The sequence below is a fragment of the Salvelinus alpinus genome, chromosome 27 (assembly GCF_045679555.1).
Source record: "Salvelinus alpinus chromosome 27, SLU_Salpinus.1, whole genome shotgun sequence".
NCBI classification, from domain to species: Eukaryota; Metazoa; Chordata; class Actinopteri; order Salmoniformes; family Salmonidae; genus Salvelinus; species Salvelinus alpinus.
Genome location: NC_092112.1, coordinates 8299781 through 8319018, shown reverse-complemented (window position 1 = coordinate 8319018; position 19238 = coordinate 8299781). Strand labels below are relative to the sequence as shown.

Here is a 19238-nt window from a genome sequence, read left to right as displayed (position 1 = left end):
AGCTAGCTAGCTGGTAGCAAGTGTTGACACGAACACTTAAATAAAAATAAAAGTAAAGTAAAACTTGGGAAACAGCAGGCTGAAGCAACAGGAGGTATCAGAGTTCCTGACTTGTCTCTCAAATACATTGTTAGTTATTAGATAGCTAGCTTTTTTTTTTTTGTCTATTAGCATTGACATGACTGGAGTCAAAACAAGACAGGGTATCAATAACAAGATAAAACGAGCCACCTACGATTCCCCACTTGGCATCCTCGTGTCATTGTTGCTAGCTATCTGCCCGTTCAGAAACCATAAACCACACGGCCTTCTGCCCCATTGATGCGTGCACATCATTCTTTTGTGACGTTGTCAGCTCTATATCGTTTCCATTAGGCTGTCTGGGCGCGCGCGGGCAGTGCCAGGGAGGCAATTTCCATTTTGAAGTAGTCAGTTGTTTGAAGAGGTATAAAGACAAGGTTGGTCATTTACTGCATTAACCTGCAGTTATGGAATGTTTGTTCACGAGTGTAATTCATTGGCTGATCCCTCCTGATGACCTTGATGGAATTATGTGATCCTTCCTTAACCCATAGGAAGTCCCAATCAGTTGACTTCTTCAAAATGGTGAAATTCCTCAATGGTGCTGCCCTTGCTAATACAGGCTTTTGGCCAGTAGAGGCCTTTATCATTCTCTACTAGAACACTTATTGTATACCTCTTCCTCTCCCTCACCATCCCCCTCACCATCAGGGTGGTGCGGTCTGCCCAACGCATCACCGGGGGCAAACTACCTGCCCTCCAGGACACCTCACCACCCGATGTCACAGGAAGGCCACAAAGATCATCAAGGACAACAACCACCCAAGCCACTGCCTGTTCACCCCGCTATCATCCAGAAGGCGAGGTCAGTACAGGTGCATCGAAACAGGGACCGAGAGACTGAAAAACAGCTTCTATCTCAAGGCCATCAGACTGTTAAACAGCCATCACCAACATATGTAGGCAGCAGCCTCTCTACAGAGTTGAAATCATTGGCCACTTTAATAATGTTTACATAACTTGCATACCCTCTTCTCATATGTATATACTGTATTCTATACCATCTATTGTATCTTGCCTATGCCACTCGGCCATCGCTCATCCATATATTTATATGTACATATTCTCATTCATCCCTTTAGATTTGTGTGTATAAGGTAGTTGTTGTGGAATTGTTAGATTACCTGTTAGATATTGCTGCATTGTCGGAACTAGAAGCACAAGCATTTCGCTACACTCGCATTAGCATCTGCTAACCATGTGCAAAATTTGATTTGATTTGATCACTATCACCCTCCCATCACCTCTCCCTCCCACCACCTCTCCCTCCCACCACCTTTCCCTCCCACCACCTCTCCCTCCCACCACCTTTCCCTCCCATCACCTCACCTATCCCTCCCACCACCTCTCCCTCCCATCACCTCACCTATCCCTCCCATCACCTCTCCCTCCCATCACCTCACCTATCCCTCCCATCACCTCTCCCTCCACCACCTCTCCCTCCCACCACCTTTCCCTCCATCACCTCTCCCTCCCATCACCTCTCCCATCACCTCACCTCTCCTCCACCACCTCTCCCTCCACCACCCCACCTCTCCCTCCACCACCTCTCCCTCCCTCCATCACCTCACCTCTCCCTCCCATCACCTCACCCTCCCACCACCTCTCCCTCCCACCACCTCTCCCTCCCACCACCTTTCCCTCCCATCACCTCACCTATCCCTCCCACCACCTCTCCCTCCCATCACCTCTCCCTCCCATCACCTCTCCCTCCCATCACCTCACCTATCCCTCCCATCACCTCTCCCTCCCATCACCTCACCTATCCCTCCCATCACCTCTCCCTCCCACCACCTCTCCCTCCCACCACCTTTCCCTCCCATCACCTCTCCCTCCCATCACCTCTCCCATCACCTCACCTCTCCCTCCCACCACCTCTCCCTCCCACCACCCCACCTCTCCCTCCCACCACCTCTCCCTCCCTCCCATCACCTCACCTCACCCTCCCATCACCTCATCCCTCCCACCACCTCCCCCTCCCATCACCTATCCCTCCCATCACCTCTCCCTCCCATCACCTCTCCCTCCCATCACCTCACCTCACCCTCCCACCACCTCCCTCCCATCACCTCTCCCTCCAATCACCTCACCTCACCCTCCCATCACCTATCCCTCCCATCACCTCCCCCTCCCATCACCTATCCCTCCCATCACCTCTCCCTCCCATCACCTCTCCCTCCCATCACCTCCCATCACCTCCCCCTCCCATCACATCTCCCTCCAATCACCTCACCTCTCCCTCCCATCACCTCTCCCTCCCACCACCTCTCCCTCCCATCACCTCACCTCTCCCTCCCATCACCTTTCCCTCCCACCACCTTTCCCTCCCATCACCTTTCCCTCCCATCACCTCACCTATCCCTCCCACCACCTCTCCCTCCCATCACCTCTCCTCTCCCATCACACTCACCTCTCCCTCCCATCACCTCACCTCACCTCACCCATCACCATCACCTATCCCTCCCACCACCTCTCCCTCCCACCACCTTTACCTCCCATCACCTCTCCCTCCCATCACCTCTCCCTCCCTCCCATCACCTCTCCTCATCACCTCACCATCACCTCTCCCATCACCATCACCTCTCCCTCCCACCACCTCTCCCTCCCATCACCCCACCTCTCCCTCCCATCACCTCTCCCTCCCATCACCTCTCCCTCCCTCCCATCACCTCACCTCTCCCTCCCATCACCTCACCCTCCCACCACCTCTCCCTCCCACCACCTCTCCCTCCCATCACCTCTCCCTCCCATCACCTCACCTCACCCTCCCACCACCTCCCTCCCACCAACTCTCCCTCCCATCACCTCTCCCTCCCATCACCTCACCTCACCCTCCCATCACCTATCCCTCCCATCACCTCCCCCTCCCATCACCTCTCCCTCCCATCACCTCTCCCTCCCATCACCTCCCCCTCCCATCACCTCTCCCTCCCATCACCTCTCCCTCCAATCACATCTCACCTCTCCCTCACCATCACCTCTCCCTCCCACCACCTCTCCCTCCCACCACCTCTCCCTCCCACCACCTCACCCTCCCATCACCTCATCCTCTCCCTCCCATCACCTCTCCCTCCCTCCCATCACCTCCCCCTCCCATCACCTCCCCCTCCCATCACCTCTCCCTCCCATCACCTCACCTATCCCATCACCATCACCTCTCCCTCCCATCACCTCTCCCTCCCATCACCTCACCCTCCCACCACCTCTCCCTCCCACCACCTCACCTCTCCCTCCCACCAACTCTCCCTCCCATCACCTCACCTCACCCTCCCATCACCTATCCCTCCCATCACCTCACCTCTCCCTCCCACCACCTCACCCTCCCATCACCTCTCCCTCCCATCACCTCTCCCTCCCATCACCTCTCCCTCCCATCACCTCTCCCTCCCATCACCTCACCTCTCCCTCCCACCCACCACCTCTCCCTCCCATCACCTCACCTCTCCCTCCCACCAGCTCTCCCTCCCATCACCTCTCCCTCCCATCACCTCTCCCTCCCATCACCTCACCCTCCCCTCACCTCCCCCTCCCATCACCTCTCCCTCCCATCACCTCTCCCTCCCATCACCTCTCCCTCCCATCACCTCTCCCTCCCATCACCTCCCCCTCCCATCACCTCCCCCTCCCATCATCTCTCCCTCCCATCACCTCACCTATCCCTCCCATCACCTCTCCCTCCCATCACCTCACCTATCCCTCCCATCACCTCACCTCTCCCTCCCATCACCTCTCTCTCCCACCACCTCACCTCTCCCACCACCTCACCTCTCCCTCCCACCACCTCTCCCTCCCATCACCTCTCTATTGCCTTGTGAATCCTCCTCCACTGTGGGTAGTTTGCCTCTGATTCGAACCCTCCTCCCCGTGCCTTGGCCTGCTGTGCTACGCTGACGGTACGCGTGTCGATGATGTAGCCGCGTTTCCCCGCCCGCAACGTGGCGTTGATCAGCTTCTCGTCTTCCTTACAGCGACGCCCGTTGGTGCCGGTCAGCGGCTGGCCTGAACGCATCATCACCTGGGGACAGAGAGCGGTCGGGGATTAGAGGTCAGGGGTCAAGAAGTAGACACCACAGAGGAAGACAGAAATTGAGCATTTTGATTGGTTAAATTAGGTTGTTATATTTCACTCTTGCTACGGTTCTATCTGACCAAGTCACTGAATAAAAATGCCTGCTAAGTGACTAAAATGTAAATGTATTTATGTCACACGTGCCACTGTCCATAAAGAAAGATTAGACTTTTACTACCTTTACAGGCTTGAAGGAAAACGGCAGCCAAAAACCATCATACTGGCTGTGATATTTATATATACAGTGGGGAGAACAAGTATTTGATACACTGACAATTTTGCAGGTTTTCCTACTTACAAAGCATGTAGAGGTCTGTAATGTTTATCATACGTACACTTCAACTGTGAGAGAAGGAATCTAAAACAAAAATCCAGAAAATCACATTGTATGATTTTTAATTAATTAATTTGCATTTTATTGCATGACATAAGTATTTGATACATCAGAAAAGCAGAACTGAATATTTGGTACAGAAACCTTAGTTTGCAATTACAGAGATCATACGTTTCCTGTAGTTCTTGACCAGGTTTGCACACACTGCAGCAGGGATTTAGGCCCACTCCTCCATACAGACCTTCTCCAGATCCTTCAGGTTTCGGGGCTGTCGCTGGGCAATACGGACTTTCGGCTCCCTCCAAAGATTTTCTATTGGGTTCAGGTCTGGAGACTGGCTAGGCCACTCCAGGACCTTGAGATGCTTCTTACGGAGCCACTCCTTAGTTGCCCTGGCTGTATGTTTCGGGTCGTTGTCATGCTGGAAGACCCAGCCACGACCCATCTTCAATGCTCTTACTGAGGGAAGGAGGTTGTTGGTCAAGATCTCGCGATACATGGCCCCATCCATCCTCCCTTCAATACGGTGCAGTCGTCCTGTCCCCTTTGCAGAAAAGCATCCCCAAAGAATGATGTTTCCACCTCCATGCTTCACGGTTGGGATGGTGTTCTTGGGGTTGTACTCATCCTTCTATTCCTCCAAACACGGCGAGTGGAGTTTAGAGCAAAAAGCTCTATTTTTGTCTCATCAGACCACATGACCTTCTCCCATTCCTCCTCTGGATCATCCAGATGGTCATTGGCAAACTTCAGACGGGCCTGGACATGCGCTGGCTTGAGCAGGGGGACCTTGCGTGCGCTGCAGGATTTTAATCCATGACGGCGTAGTGTGTTACTAATGGTTTTCTTTGAGACTGTGGTCCCAGCTCTCTTCAGGTCATTGACCAGGTCCTGCCGTGTAGTTCTGGGCTGATCCCTCACATTCCTCATGATCATTGATGCCCCACGAGGTGAGATCTTGCATGGAGCCCCAGACCGAGGGTGATTGACCGTCATCTTGAACTTCTTCCATTTTCTAATAATTGTGCCAACAGTTGTTGCCTTCTCACCAAGCTGCTTGGCTATTGTCCTGTAGCCCATCCCAGCCTTGTACAGGTCTACAATTTATCCCTGATGTCCTTACACAGCTCTCTGGTCTTGGCCATTGTGGAGAGGTTGGAGTCTGTTTGATTGAGTGTGTGGACAGGTGTCTTTTATACAGGTAACGAGTTCAAACAGGTGCAGTTAATACAGGTAATGAGTGGAGAACAGGAGGGCTTCTTAAAGAAAAACTAACAGGTCAGTGAGAGCCGGAATTCTTACTGGTTGGTAGGTGATCAAATACTTATGTCATGCAATAAAATGCAAATTAATTACTTAAAAATCATACAATGTGATTTTCTGGATTTTTGTTTTAGATTCCGTCTCTCACAGTTGAAGTGTACCTATGATAAAAATGACAGACCTCTACATGCTTTGTAAGTAGGAAAACCTGCAAAATCGGCAGTGTATCAAATACTTGTTCTCCCCACTGTATATATAGTTGGAATCGACTAAACTTTGAACATTGAGATATTAAATAAATGATAAGGAAGAAGCCTTGAATAGGAAGAGTGAAAAAGACGGGGTTGTGTGTCAGAAGGTAACGGTTCTCTGTGGGAAGACGGATAGCTTTGGAATGTGTTGGGTGGAAGGGAGTAGAGCAACGGGTTGAGATAGGGGAGACAGACAGACATCTGTGGACTAGGGGAAGGAGGGGTTGAGATAGGGGAGACAGACGGACAACTGTGGACTAGAGGAAGGAGGGGTTGAGATAGGGGAGACAGATGGACATCTGTGGACTAGAGGAAGGAGGGGTTGAGATAGGGGAGACAGACGGACATCTGTGGACTAGAGGAAGGAGGGGGTTGAGATAGGGGAGACAGACGGACATCTGTGGACTAGAGGAAGGAGGGGGTTGAGATAGGGGAGACAGACGGACATCTGTGGACTAGAGGAAGGAGGGGTTGAGATAGGGGAGACAGACGGACATCTGTGGACTAGAGGAAGGAGGGGTTGAGATAGGGGAGACAGACGGACATCTGTGGACTATAGGAAGGAGGGGTTGAGATAGGGGAGACAGACGGACATCTGTGGACTAGAGGAAGGAGGGGTTGAGATAGGGGAGACAGACGGACATCTGTGGACTAGAGGAAGGAGGGGTTGAGATAGGGGAGACAGACGGACATCTGTGGACTAGAGGAAGGAGGGGTTGAGATAGGGGAGACAGACGGACATCTGTGGACTAGGGGAAGGAGGGGTTGAGATAGGGGAGACAGACGGACATCTGTGGACTAGAGGAAGGAGGGGTTGAGATAGGGGAGACAGACGGACATCTGTGGACTAGAGGAAGGAGGGGTTGAGATAGGGGAGACAGACGGACATCTGTGGACTAGAGGAAGGAGGGGTTGAGATAGGGGAGACAGACGGACATCTGTGGACTAGAGGAAGGAGGGGTTGAGATAGGGGAGACAGACGGACATCTGTGGACTAGAGGAAGGAGGGGTTGGCAGGGAGTCAGGGGAGACAGACGGACATCTGTGGACTAGAGGAAGGAGGGGTTGAGATAGGGGAGACAGACGGACATCTGTGGACTAGGGGAAGGAGGGGTTGAGATAGGGGAGACAGACGGACATCTGTGGACTAGAGGAAGGAGGGGTTGACATAGGGGAGACAGACGGACAACTGTGGACTAGAGGAAGGAGGGGTTGAGATAGGGGAGACAGACGGACATCTGTGGACTAGAGGAAGGAGGGGTTGAGATAGGGGAGACAGACGGACATCTGTGGACTAGGGGAAGGAGGGGTTGAGATAGGGGAGACAGACGGACATCTGTCACTAGAGGAAGGAGGGGTTGAGATAGGGGAGACAGACGACATCTGTGGACTAGAGGAAGGAGGGGTTGAGATAGGGGAGACAGACGGACATCTGTGGACTAGAGGAAGGAGGGGTTGAGATAGGGGAGACAGACGGACATCTGTGGACTAGAGGAAGGAGGGGGTTGAGATAGGGGAGACAGACGGACATCTGTGGACTAGGGGAAGGAGGGGTTGAGATAGGGGAGACAGACGGACATCTGTGGACTAGAGGAAGGAGGAGGTTGAGATAGGGGAGACAGACGGACATCTGTGGACTAGAGGAAGGAGGGGTTGAGATAGGGGAGACAGACGACATCTGTGGACTAGAGGAAGGAGGGGTTGAGATAGGGGAGACAGACGACATCTGTGGACTAGGGGAAGGAGGGGTTGAGGTCAGGAGGTGAGGTCAGTTCCCCTGAAGGGAGTAATCAGGGTTTAGTATCTGGTTACCTTCTTCCTGTTAAACTATAAGATGAAGGATTGGAGAGAGAGAAGGAGGAGTGTCCTAAAGTGGGATGTATATAACTGTGATGGTGAGAAATGTTTTGCAGTCTGAATTACAGCTGTAACGACCCTTTGGGAAGAATTAACCTTGGGTAAGCTTCTCTAGTGTCCGTGAGTCATTTACTCAGAAAAATAACAACCTAACAAATATATATATATATATATCACCATCATCTCTCCCTCCCCATCTCATTCACCTCTCCCTCCCCATCACCTCGCCATCACCTCACCCTTGTTTCATTAGTCCATTGTTGCAAAATATTTTGCATGTCAGCAAATAAAATTTCAACATATATATACACACACATGTTGAAATCTTATTTGCTGACATGCAAAATATTTTGCAACAATGGGACTAATGAAACAAATACCAAAATGTAGTTTTTGGGTGGAGTTTCCCTTTAAGATCAGACTCAAATAGACCAATTCAGTTGGGGATTAATACCTTGAAAAGGACCTCAAGTCCTTCTGCCACCTAAATTATGAACATGGTAGACGAGAACAGTTCTCCATGGTGCACTACATTGACTATAAACTACATTTCCCATGGTGCCGTGCACTCCTCTCACCATGCCGTTCTTCTTGTGATAGTAGCTGAGTACGGGGAAGCGTCCCCCGTGGCGGAAGGCGGCAGCTTTCCTTAGGGTGTCGTCGTCCACATCTTTAGGTACGGCCACCAGAGGAGGGTAGGAGGAACACACACTGTAGTCCTTATTCACATCACTCAGACGCCACTCTTCAGTCTGGGAGAGATGGATGGATGGAGAGGAGGGGTGGATGGAGGGAGAGGAGGGAGGAGGGGATGGATGGAGAGGAGGGGATGGATGGAGGGAGAGGAGGGAGGAGGAAGACCGGGGGATAGGAGGGAGGGGGGGTAGCGAGGGAGGGAGGGTAGCGAGGGAGGGAGGGTTGCGAGAGACGGGGGGTAGCGAGGGAGGGAGGGTAGCGAGGGAGGGAGGGTTGCGAGGGAGGGAGGGTAGCGAGGGAGGGAGGGTAGCGAGGGAGGGAGGGTAGCGAGGGAGAGAGGGTAGCGAGGGAGGGAGGGTTTTGATCATTATAATAGTTAAGGAAAGCTGGGTTTTTATATACCACTTTGTGACATCTGCTGATGTAAAAAGGGCTTTAAAAAACATTTGATTTGATTTGACAGAACATTATTGAAAATTAACATAACGAAAGAGCTGTTTTCCTCATTTGACAAATAAACCTGGAAACATCCAGATCTAAAAGAAACAGCCATACAACACGTAGCGGTAATTAGAAACAGCCATACAACACGCAGAGGTAATTAGAAACAGCCATACAACACGCAGAGGTAATTAGAAACAGCCATACAACACGCAGAGGTAATTAGAAACAGCCATACAACACGCAGAGGTAATTAGAAACAGCCATACAACACGCAGAGGTAATTAGAAACAGCCATACAACACGCAGAGGTAATTAGAAACAGCCATACAACACGCAGAGGTAATTAGAAACAGCCATACAACACGCAGAGGTAATTAGAAACAGCCATACAACACGCAGAGGTAATTAGAAACAGCCATACAACACGCAGAGGTAATTAGAAACAGCCATACAACACGCAGAGGTAATTAGAAACAGCCATACAACACGCAGAGGTAATTAGAAACAGCCATACAACACGCAGAGGTAATTAGAAAAAGCCATACAACACGCAGAGGTAATTATAAACAGCCATACAACACGCAGCGGTAATTATAAACAGCCATACAACACGCAGAGGTAATTAGAAACAGCCATACAACACGCAGAGGTAATTATAAACAGCCATACAACACGCAGCGGTAATTAGAAACAGCCATACAACACGCAGAGGTAATTAGAAACAGCCATACAACACGCAGAGGTAATTAGAAACAGCCATACAACACGCAGAGGTAATTAGAAACAGCCATACAACACGCAGAGGTAATTAGAAACAGCCATACAACACGCAGAGGTAATTAGAAAAAGCCATACAACACGCAGAGGTAATTATAAACAGCCATACAACACGCAGCGGTAATTATAAACAGCCATACAACACGCAGAGGTAATTATAAACAGCCATACAACACGCAGAGGTAATTATAAACAGCCATACAACACGCAGCGGTAATTAGAAACAGCCATACAACACGCAGAGGTAATTAGAAACAGCCATACAACACGCAGCGGTAATTAGAAACAGCCATACAACACGAAGAGGTAATTAGAAACAGCCATACAACACGCAGAGGTAATTAGAAACAGCCATACAACACGCAGAGGTAATTAGAAACAGCCATACAACACGCAGGGGTAATTAGAAACAGCCATACAACACACAGGGGTAATTAGAAACAGCCATACAACACGCAGAGGTAATTAGAAACAGCCATACAACACGCAGAGGTAATTAGAAACAGCCATACAACACGCAGAGGTAATTAGAAACAGCCATACAACACGCAGAGGTAATTAGAAACAGCCATACAACACGCAGAGGTAATTAGAAACAGCCATACAACACGCAGAGGTAATTAGAAACAGCCATACAACACACAGAGGTAATTAGAAACAGAGGTAATTAGAAACAGCCATACAACACGCAGAGGTAATTAGAAACAGCCATACAACACGCAGAGGTAATTAGAAACAGCCATACAACACGCAGAGGTAATTAGAAACAGCCATACAACACACAGAGGTAATTAGAAACAGCCATACAACACGCAGAGGTAATTAGAAACAGCCATACAACACACAGAGGTAATTAGAAACAGAGGTAATTAGAAACAGCCATACAACACACAGGGGTAATTAGAAACAGCCATACAACACGCAGAGGTAATTAGAAACAGCCATACAACACGCAGAGGTAATTAGAAACAGCCATACAACACGCAGAGGTAATTAGAAACAGCCATACAACACGCAGAGGTAATTAGAAACAGCCATACAACACACAGCGGTAATTATAAACAGCCATACAACATGCAGAGGTAATTAGAAACAGCCATACAACACACAGGGGTAATTAGAAACAGCCATACAACACGCAGAGGTAATTAGAAACAGCCATACAACACGCAGAGGTAATTAGAAACAGCCATACAACACACAGCGGTAATTATAAACAGCCATACAACATGCAGAGGTAATTAGAAACAGCCATACAACACGCAGAGGTAATTAGAAACAGCCATACAACACACAGAGGTAATTAGAAACAGAGGTAATTAGAAACAGCCATACAACACACAGAGGTAATTAGAAACAGCCATACAACACACAGAGGTAATTAGAAACAGCCATACAACACACAGAGGTAATTAGAAACAGAGGTAATTAGAAACAGCCATACAACACACAGAGGTAATTAGAAACAGCCATACAACACGCAGAGGTAATTAGAAACAGCCATACAACACGCAGAGGTAATTAACTCAATATACACTGAGTGCACATAACATTAGGAACACATGCTCTTTCCATGATACAGACTGACCAGGTGAATCCAGGTGAAAGATATGATCCCTTATTGATGTCACTTGTTAAATCCAATTCAAATCAGTGTAGATGAAGGGGAGGAGACAGGTTGAAGAAGGATTTTTAAGTCTTGAGACATGGATTGTGTATGTCTGCCATTCAGAGGGTGAATGGGCAAGACAAAATATTTAAGTGCCTTTGAATGGGGGTATGGTGGTAGTAACCAGGCGTACCGGTTTGTGTCAAACTGTAACACTGCTGGCTTTCTCCACACTCAACAGTTTCCTGTGTGTATCAAGAATGGTCCACCACCCAAAGGACATCCAGCAAACTTGACATCCGTGGGAATCAACATGGGCCAGCATCCCTGTGGAACGCTTTCGACACCTTGTAGAGTCCGTGACCTAGATAACTGAGGCTGTTCTGAGGGCGAAAGGGGATGCAACTCAATATTAGGAAGGTGTTCTTAATGTTTTGTCCACTCAGCGTATTATCTAAGCCGGGTTCCAGAGTGAGCAGAGCAGCCTTACATACCATGGACTCTAGGTCCTTGAAAGCATCCTCTGGAAGGAAAGACTTCCATCCATCCTCGAGGACCTGAAACATGGGCCGGTAGAAGAACGGGTACATCAACGAGACAGAGTCCAGAGTGGACAGAACCTAGAGGAAGAGAGGAGATATTGCGTTGATTGTGCACTCTATAGTGAACGAGTGCACACTTCATAGAGAATGTGACCACAAGCCTGAGAACCATAGCTGGTAACCTCACTCCCCCAGGTTATTGCACACAGCACATACAAGCCTGGGATATCAACCACTCAAGAGTTGACCTTAGTGGGAGTGACCATAGAATTCTATGGGCCCTACTGACTAAAGTATTTGTCATCATTTAATTTTAGCGAATCACATGACTGACGTGTGGCTCTGTGCTTTGCTAGTGTACAGGGGAGAGTTAGGGAGAAGGTGTTGTCGGAGAGGATTGGTGGATAGATTAAGACAATTTATTTGGCGCCGGGGGGTTCTTTCGGCTGTCTGTGTCGGCTAACGAATGCCAAGTTTGACTCGTTGGTCCACCAGACTCTTCACGCATTTAGGTGGAAGTGTCTGGGAATGAGATAAGAGCCACAGAAAAACTCCTCTAGAGGTCTATCTCCAGGTTGGGATTAATACCAGTTTATCTCCAGGTTGGGATTAATACCAGAGTTTATCTCCAGGTTGGGATTGATACCAGAGTTTATCTCCAGGTTGGGATTAATACCAGAGTTTATCTCCAGGTTGGGATTAATACCAGAGTTTATCTCCAGGTTGGGATTAATACCAGAGTTCATCTCCAGGTTGGGATTAATACCAGAGTTAATCTCCAGGTTGGGATTGATACCAGAGACTAGTTTACTGGTCATCCTGCATTGTTCCTATTCATTCCATTGCTGTTCCAATATGAAACATGGAGACTAAAGTCCCTCCTCACCTCGATAGAGCTGGCGATGTTGAGGCACTCCTCCATGCCAGGGATATCCAGCTGAATCACCCTGAGGTCTTTACACTTGACTATGATGGTGCCCAGAGACCCCACAAACCTGCAGACAGGGGGAGGAGAAGGTTAACACTGACCCTAAGCCTGACCATGACCCCTCACCCTGACCTCTCCTTACCCTCACCCTGATCCCAACCCCTCACCCCCCCCTCACCCTGACCTCTCCTTACCCTGACCCTGACGTCACCCCCCACCCCCCCACCCTGACCTCTCCTTACCCTGACCCCTCACCCTAACATTGACACCTCACCCCCCCTCACCCTGACCTCTCCTTACCCTCACCCTGATCCCAACCCCTCACATTGACACCTCACCCCTTCCTTACCCTGACACTCAGGTCTTTATACCTACTAGCAAGTCCCTAACCCCAAATATCCCCCTACAACCCCATTGTGTTGTCCTGTGCGCACACACACCCACCCACCTCTTCTCTATGGCATCGATGTTAGCATGCAGCAGCCAGAGTTCCTCTGTGTTGTCCTGTCTGGAGCTCAGTATGAGGTGATGTCCTGTCAGACAGAGAGTTCCCTCCACCGTGGGCAGGAAGGGCCTCCTCAACACCACCCCATCCACTCTGGGGGTCTTAATCAGCTCAGCAAACTCCATTTCCTAACACAGAGACACAGACAGCCTACCATGAGGCGATAGTGTGAGTTAGCTAGCCTTTTGTATTTGTTAATTTACCAGGATAGTCCACTCACTTCCCCGGAGTAAAGCAGCCTGTATTTTTATTTATTTTTTCAACCAAGAGGTGCAGTTTCTTTTTCACAAGAACATATAATTTAATGTTTGATAGACATCAGGTGCTTGCAATACTAGCTTTGGTCACCTAGTTAGCTACATGCTCCTGGTGCAAACTTACTGGCAATCAAATTGTGCTTTCAAGACAACTGGGAACTCTGGGGGGGGGGACAGCTCCAACTGAGCAAAATAGTTACGTGTCTGTCAAACCATCACTGACGTCATGATTTGACCTTTTTTTTTTATCCCGAGTTGAAAACAAATCATGACGTCAGTGACCTTCAGGTCGGAGCTTTATAAAGAATCCCGGGTTCCCGAGTTGGATGACCATTCAAATCGATTTTTCAACAGTCGGAGCTCGTTTTTTCCCCCTCGAGTTGCCAGGTAGATTGAACGTTCAGAAGCGGGCGATTTCCGAGTAAACAGTCGTATTGAACGCGGCATTAGTTGTATTGATAGCACCATAAACTAAGATAGCTAACCAACTCTGAGGTAGGAGTGACAGCGCTAATGCCGCGTTCAAAACAACTGCAAACTCGGAAAAATACGAGGTCAAATCAAAGACATCAGTGATCTTCGGGTCGGGAGTTCAAGAAAGAGGCCCGAGTTCCCTAGTTGGTTGACTGTTCAAATCGACTGGGAACAGTTGGAGATATGTTTTTCCCGACATCCCAGTTAGTTTGAACGCACTGAAGTCAGAGATATGCATAATGACATCTGTAATGTATTTTATTTTGGAACTTCTGTGAGTGTAATATTTACTGTTCATTTTTGTTTATTTCACTTCTGTATATTTAACATATGCCAATAAAGCCAATAATTGAATTGATTTCCGAGTACCCAGTTGTTTAGAACGCCGCATAAGCCACATCTCTTAGCTAGCTCCCCTAACGTTAGCCAGCTAGATGCCTAGCTGGTAGCTAACTAACGACGTTTGCTAGCTAGTAGACTTATGTTAGATCATTTAAACTCATACAAGCATGTATTTTGGTTCCTGACAGACGGCTTTACAGATAATAGAATAAAGTAGCGTGCGGTGGACCATAGTTGAGTTTTATCAAAAAATGACAGATATAGCTAGCGAGCTAACTTCCTATCTAACGTTAACTAGCTAGCTGCGTAGACACTGCAGCAGAAAGTGTAGCCAAGCTGATGACATCTTTGTCCGATACATTGGTTAACCAACACGTCCCACAATACCAATTTAGACTTTAAATGTAACTGGTGTAAACACTAGCATCCTACCTGGCGCCTCTACTGATGTTTGACAAAATGTACTGGTTGAGCGAGAATGAAGTGCGAATACAAAAACATGCCGACTGGAACAAGAGGACATCTGACATTAAGGTTCCCGAACAATTTGTGTCCGATATCTGTAGAAATTGCCAATCAATGGAAAACTATTTCACAACGACACTATAGATGCTACATATACAGTACCAGTCGACAGTTTGGACAAACCTACTCATTCAAGGGTTTTTCGTTATTTTTACTATTTTCTACATTGTAGAATAATAGTGAAGACATCAACACTATCAAATAACAGATATGGAATCATGTAGTAACCAAAAAAAGAGTATCAAAATATATTTTAGATTCTTCAAAGTAGCCACCCTTTGCCTTGATGACAGCTTTGCACACTCTTGGTATTCTCTCAACCAGCTTCATGAGGAATGCTTTTCCAACAGTCTTAAAGGAGTTCCCACATATGCTGAGCACTTGTTGGCTGCTTTTCCTTCACTCTGTGGTCCAACTCATCCCAAACCATCTCAATTGGGATGAGGTCGGGTGATTGTGGTGGCCAGGTCATCTGATGCAGCACTCCATCACTCTTCTTATTGGTCAAATATCCCTTACACAGCCTGGAGGTGTGTTGGGTCATTGTCCTGTTGAAAAACAAATTATATTCCCACTAAGTGCAAACCAGATGGGATGGCGTATCGCTGCAGAATGCTGTGGTAGCCCTGCTGGTTAAGTGTGCCTTGAATTCTAAATAAATCACTGATAGTGTCACCAGCATCCCCACACCATCACACCTCCTCCTCCATGCTTCACGGTGGAAACCACACATGCGGAGATCATCCATTCACCTACTCTGCGTCTCACAAAGACACGGTGATTGGAACCAAAAATCTCAAATTTAGACTCATCAGACCAAAGGACAGATTTCCACTGGTCTAATGTCCAATGCTCGTGTTTCCTGGCCCAATCATGTCTCTTCTTCTAATTGGTGTCCTTTAGTAGTGTTTTTTTTGTAGAAATTCAACCATGGAGGCCTGACTTACACAGTTTCCTCTGAACAGTTGATGTGTCTGTTACTTGAACGCTGTGAAGCATTTATTTGGGCTGCAATCTGAGGTGCAGTTAACTCTGATGAACATATTGTAATGAAACAGGCAGGGAGCAGGCCTCGAAACCTCAACCTTCTAGCCCGAAGTCCAGTGCGCTATCGACTGTGCCCCAACAGCATGCTCGAGCGGCAGAGTTGATATCCGCGCTTATAAACCCAGGGTCATTACAGTATCATCTGCAGCAGAGGTAACTCTGGGACATGATATCCTGTGGCGGTCCTCATGAAAGACAGTTTCATCATCGCGCTTGATGGTTTTTGCAACTGCAATTGAAGAAACTTTCAAAGTTATTTTCCGGATTGACTGACCTTCACATCTTCAAGGGATGATGGACTGTCTTTTCTCTTTGCTTATTTGAGCTGTTCTTGCCTTAATATGGACTTGGTCTTTTACCAGATAGGGCTATCTTCTGTATTCTACCTTGTCACAACACAACTGAAATGCCACATAATAACTTTGAACAAGGCACACCTGTTAATTGAAATGCATTCCAGGTGACTACCTCGTGAAGCTGGTTGAGAGAATGCCAAGAGTGTGCAAAGCTGTCATCAAGGCAAATGGTGACTACTTGGAAGAATCTCAAATATATCTTGATTTAATTAACACTTTTTTGGTTACTACATGATTCCATATGTGTTATTTGATAGTTCTGATGTCTTCACTTGTCACGTTCATCGTAACATTTAAGTGAGGAAGACCAAGACACAGCGTGATAACAATACATTCTTCTTTAATGAAAACTATACAAACTAATCAAAACAACAAACGTGAAGCTATACAAACAATAAGTGCAGACACTGGCAACTTACACATAGACAATCACCCACAACCTACCTAATGACTATGGCTGCCTAAATATGGCTCCCAATCAGAGACAACGATAGACAGCTGTCTCTAATTGAGAACCAATCTAGGCAACCATAGACTTACATAAACGTCTACAATGAACACAACCCCATGAACTCTACAAACACCCCCTAGACAATACAAACACCCTCGACGAGACAAAAACACACAAACATCCCCCATGTCACACCCTGACCTAACTAAAATAATAAAGAAAACAAAAGATAACTAAGGCCAGGGCGTGACATCACTATTATTCTACAATGTATAAAATAGTAAAAAAAAAAAAAAAAAAAACTTTGAATGAGTATGTGTGTCCAAACATTTGCCTGGTACTGTGTGTATCTAATCTAACTAATTGAATAAAAATCAGCGGTGGCGCTTTCATCCCCTGAAACTGAAGTTTGAGCAGCCAGCAGGTGGTGCCAGTGAGACTTCGCCATGGTGGTCGGTGCAGCACTGAACAAAAATAAAAAACACAACATGCAACAATTTCAACGATTTTACTGAGTTACAGTTCGTAAGGAAATCAGTCAATTGAAATTGAATTCATTCGTTTCTAATCTATGGATTTCACATGACTGGCAAGGGGCGCAGCCATGGGTGGGACTGGGAGGGCATAGTCCCACCCACTTGGGAGCCAGGCCCAGCCAATCAGAATGAGTTTTTCCCCCACAAAAGGGCTTTATCATAGACAGAAATACTCCTCAGTTTCATCAGCTGTCCGGGTGGCTGGTCTCAGACCATCCCGAAAGTGAAGAAGACGGATGTTGAGGTCCTTTGCAGACGTGGCTTCATGTGGTCTACGGTCGAGAGGCTGGTTGGGTGTACTGCCAGATTCTCCAAAAGGACGTTGGAGCCGACTTATGGGAAATTAACATTTAATCGGACATTCCTGCTGTCATCATGCCAATTGCACGTTCTCGCAAAACTTGAGACATCTTTGGCATTGTGTTGTTTTGGACAAAACTGCACATTTTAGAGTGGCCTTTTATTGTCCCCAGCACAAAGTGCACCTGTGTAATGATCATGCTGTTTATTCAGCTTCTTGATATGCCACACCTGTCAGGTGGATGGATTATCTTTGTAATGGAGAAATGCTCACTAACAGGGATGTAAACACATTTGAGAGAAATATGCTTTTTGGTGCTTATGGAACATTTCAGGGATCTTTTTATTTCAGCTCATGAAATATGGGACCAACACTTTACATGTTGCGTTTAAAAATCTAATTCGAACAATAACAAATCCCAATCAGAATCTGTCTATTTAAGCTAGAGACGGGGACTTCGGTGATTTGGAGGCCTCAGGCAGAGGCCCATGCCCTCCCCCTGCTGGTTTTAATGGGTTTGACAGTAAAGACGTAATTTAACTGTAAAAAAGGTATTACCTTTTAATGTGCCATGAACACAATGATGTTTTTCATCTGATTGTCAAACCACCTTCACACGTCCGTTAAAAATAAATTCCAGCATCCAAACTGTGCACACACCAGCTGTCCTTCAATTCTCAATAAGTGGCTGAAACGACTTTTCTCACTGAATAAAGTATCCTAATGCCATATATCCACCAGATGCGAATGCGTTTTGCCATATTTTGTTATGGTCAGATGTCTAGTCGAACCTTTTCCCTGTACTTGACACCCCATGTGCTTCGGCAAGGCTGCAGCGTGGAGGAGACGGTCATTTACCCTGTCTCTAGGTCCCCTCCCATGTTTGTGCTTGTAGGTCAGTACCTGTCTAGCCTGCCAGACGTTTGAGAGGGTGAAGACTGGTGCTGGAGTTGAAGCCCATCGGTTGTTTTCGGTAAAATTGTCACAATTCATATTTTGCCCTGATAAGTTGCTTTATTTGACCACAGCAGAGTTCAACATTATTGAATGTGTCTGTATGTGTGTCAGTATCCTTACAAATAATAAAATCTGTATACTCTTCTGCCCAGATAGAGTCATATTCTAATCTCACTTTAAATGTTAGTGGTGGAACTCATCGGACTCTTCACTACATCCAGGAATGGCAACAGCTGGTGTCTCGATGGAGACCGATTACTTTATCAAGTGGGTGAAGGCTATACCCATTAAGGTCAGTAAAGGAAGAGAATGTGCTTAACTCTAAATCCCCTTGTGTAACCCATTAAGAAAGGTGTTTGGAACCAAACATGTATTTTTTATTTTGTATGATACCCATCAAGGACAAGACTGGCAAGGCAATAATAGACATCTTCAATACCCACGTTTCTCCTGAGGTCATTTTGAGTGACCGAGGTCATGAACTTTGGAACAAGATAAGGATATTATAGGTTATATTCTGTCACCAACGGTTCGTTTAAAAAAAAAAGAAAATGGACAATTTGTTTTTTTATTGTTTTTCTATGGTACAAAATCAGACATATTTCAATATCTTCCATTGTCAATAGATATCCCTTT

The 19238-nt window shown here is 47.2% G+C and overlaps 1 protein-coding gene across 2 annotated transcripts in view; it reads right to left on the bottom strand.

The window, feature by feature from the left end:
• The window catches only part of mtmr9 (myotubularin related protein 9), a 54041-nt gene extending 39043 nt beyond the window's left edge, over nt 1-14998 (bottom strand). The window contains exons 1-6 of one of the 2 annotated variants that reach the window (XM_071369332.1): nt 14862-14998; nt 13300-13506; nt 12810-12918; nt 11876-12001; nt 8434-8607; nt 3879-4096 (exon numbers count right to left, since the gene is read on the bottom strand). In XM_071369332.1, the coding sequence (XP_071225433.1) occupies nt 3879-4096; nt 8434-8607; nt 11876-12001; nt 12810-12918; nt 13300-13481 (809 nt within the window). In that variant the 5' untranslated portion in view covers nt 13482-13506; nt 14862-14998. The remainder of the gene's footprint in view (nt 1-3878; nt 4097-8433; nt 8608-11875; nt 12002-12809; nt 12919-13299; nt 13507-14861) is intronic. The other variant, XM_071369333.1, reaches the window with a different exon arrangement.
• Nucleotides 14999-19238: the final 4240 nt, after the last annotated feature.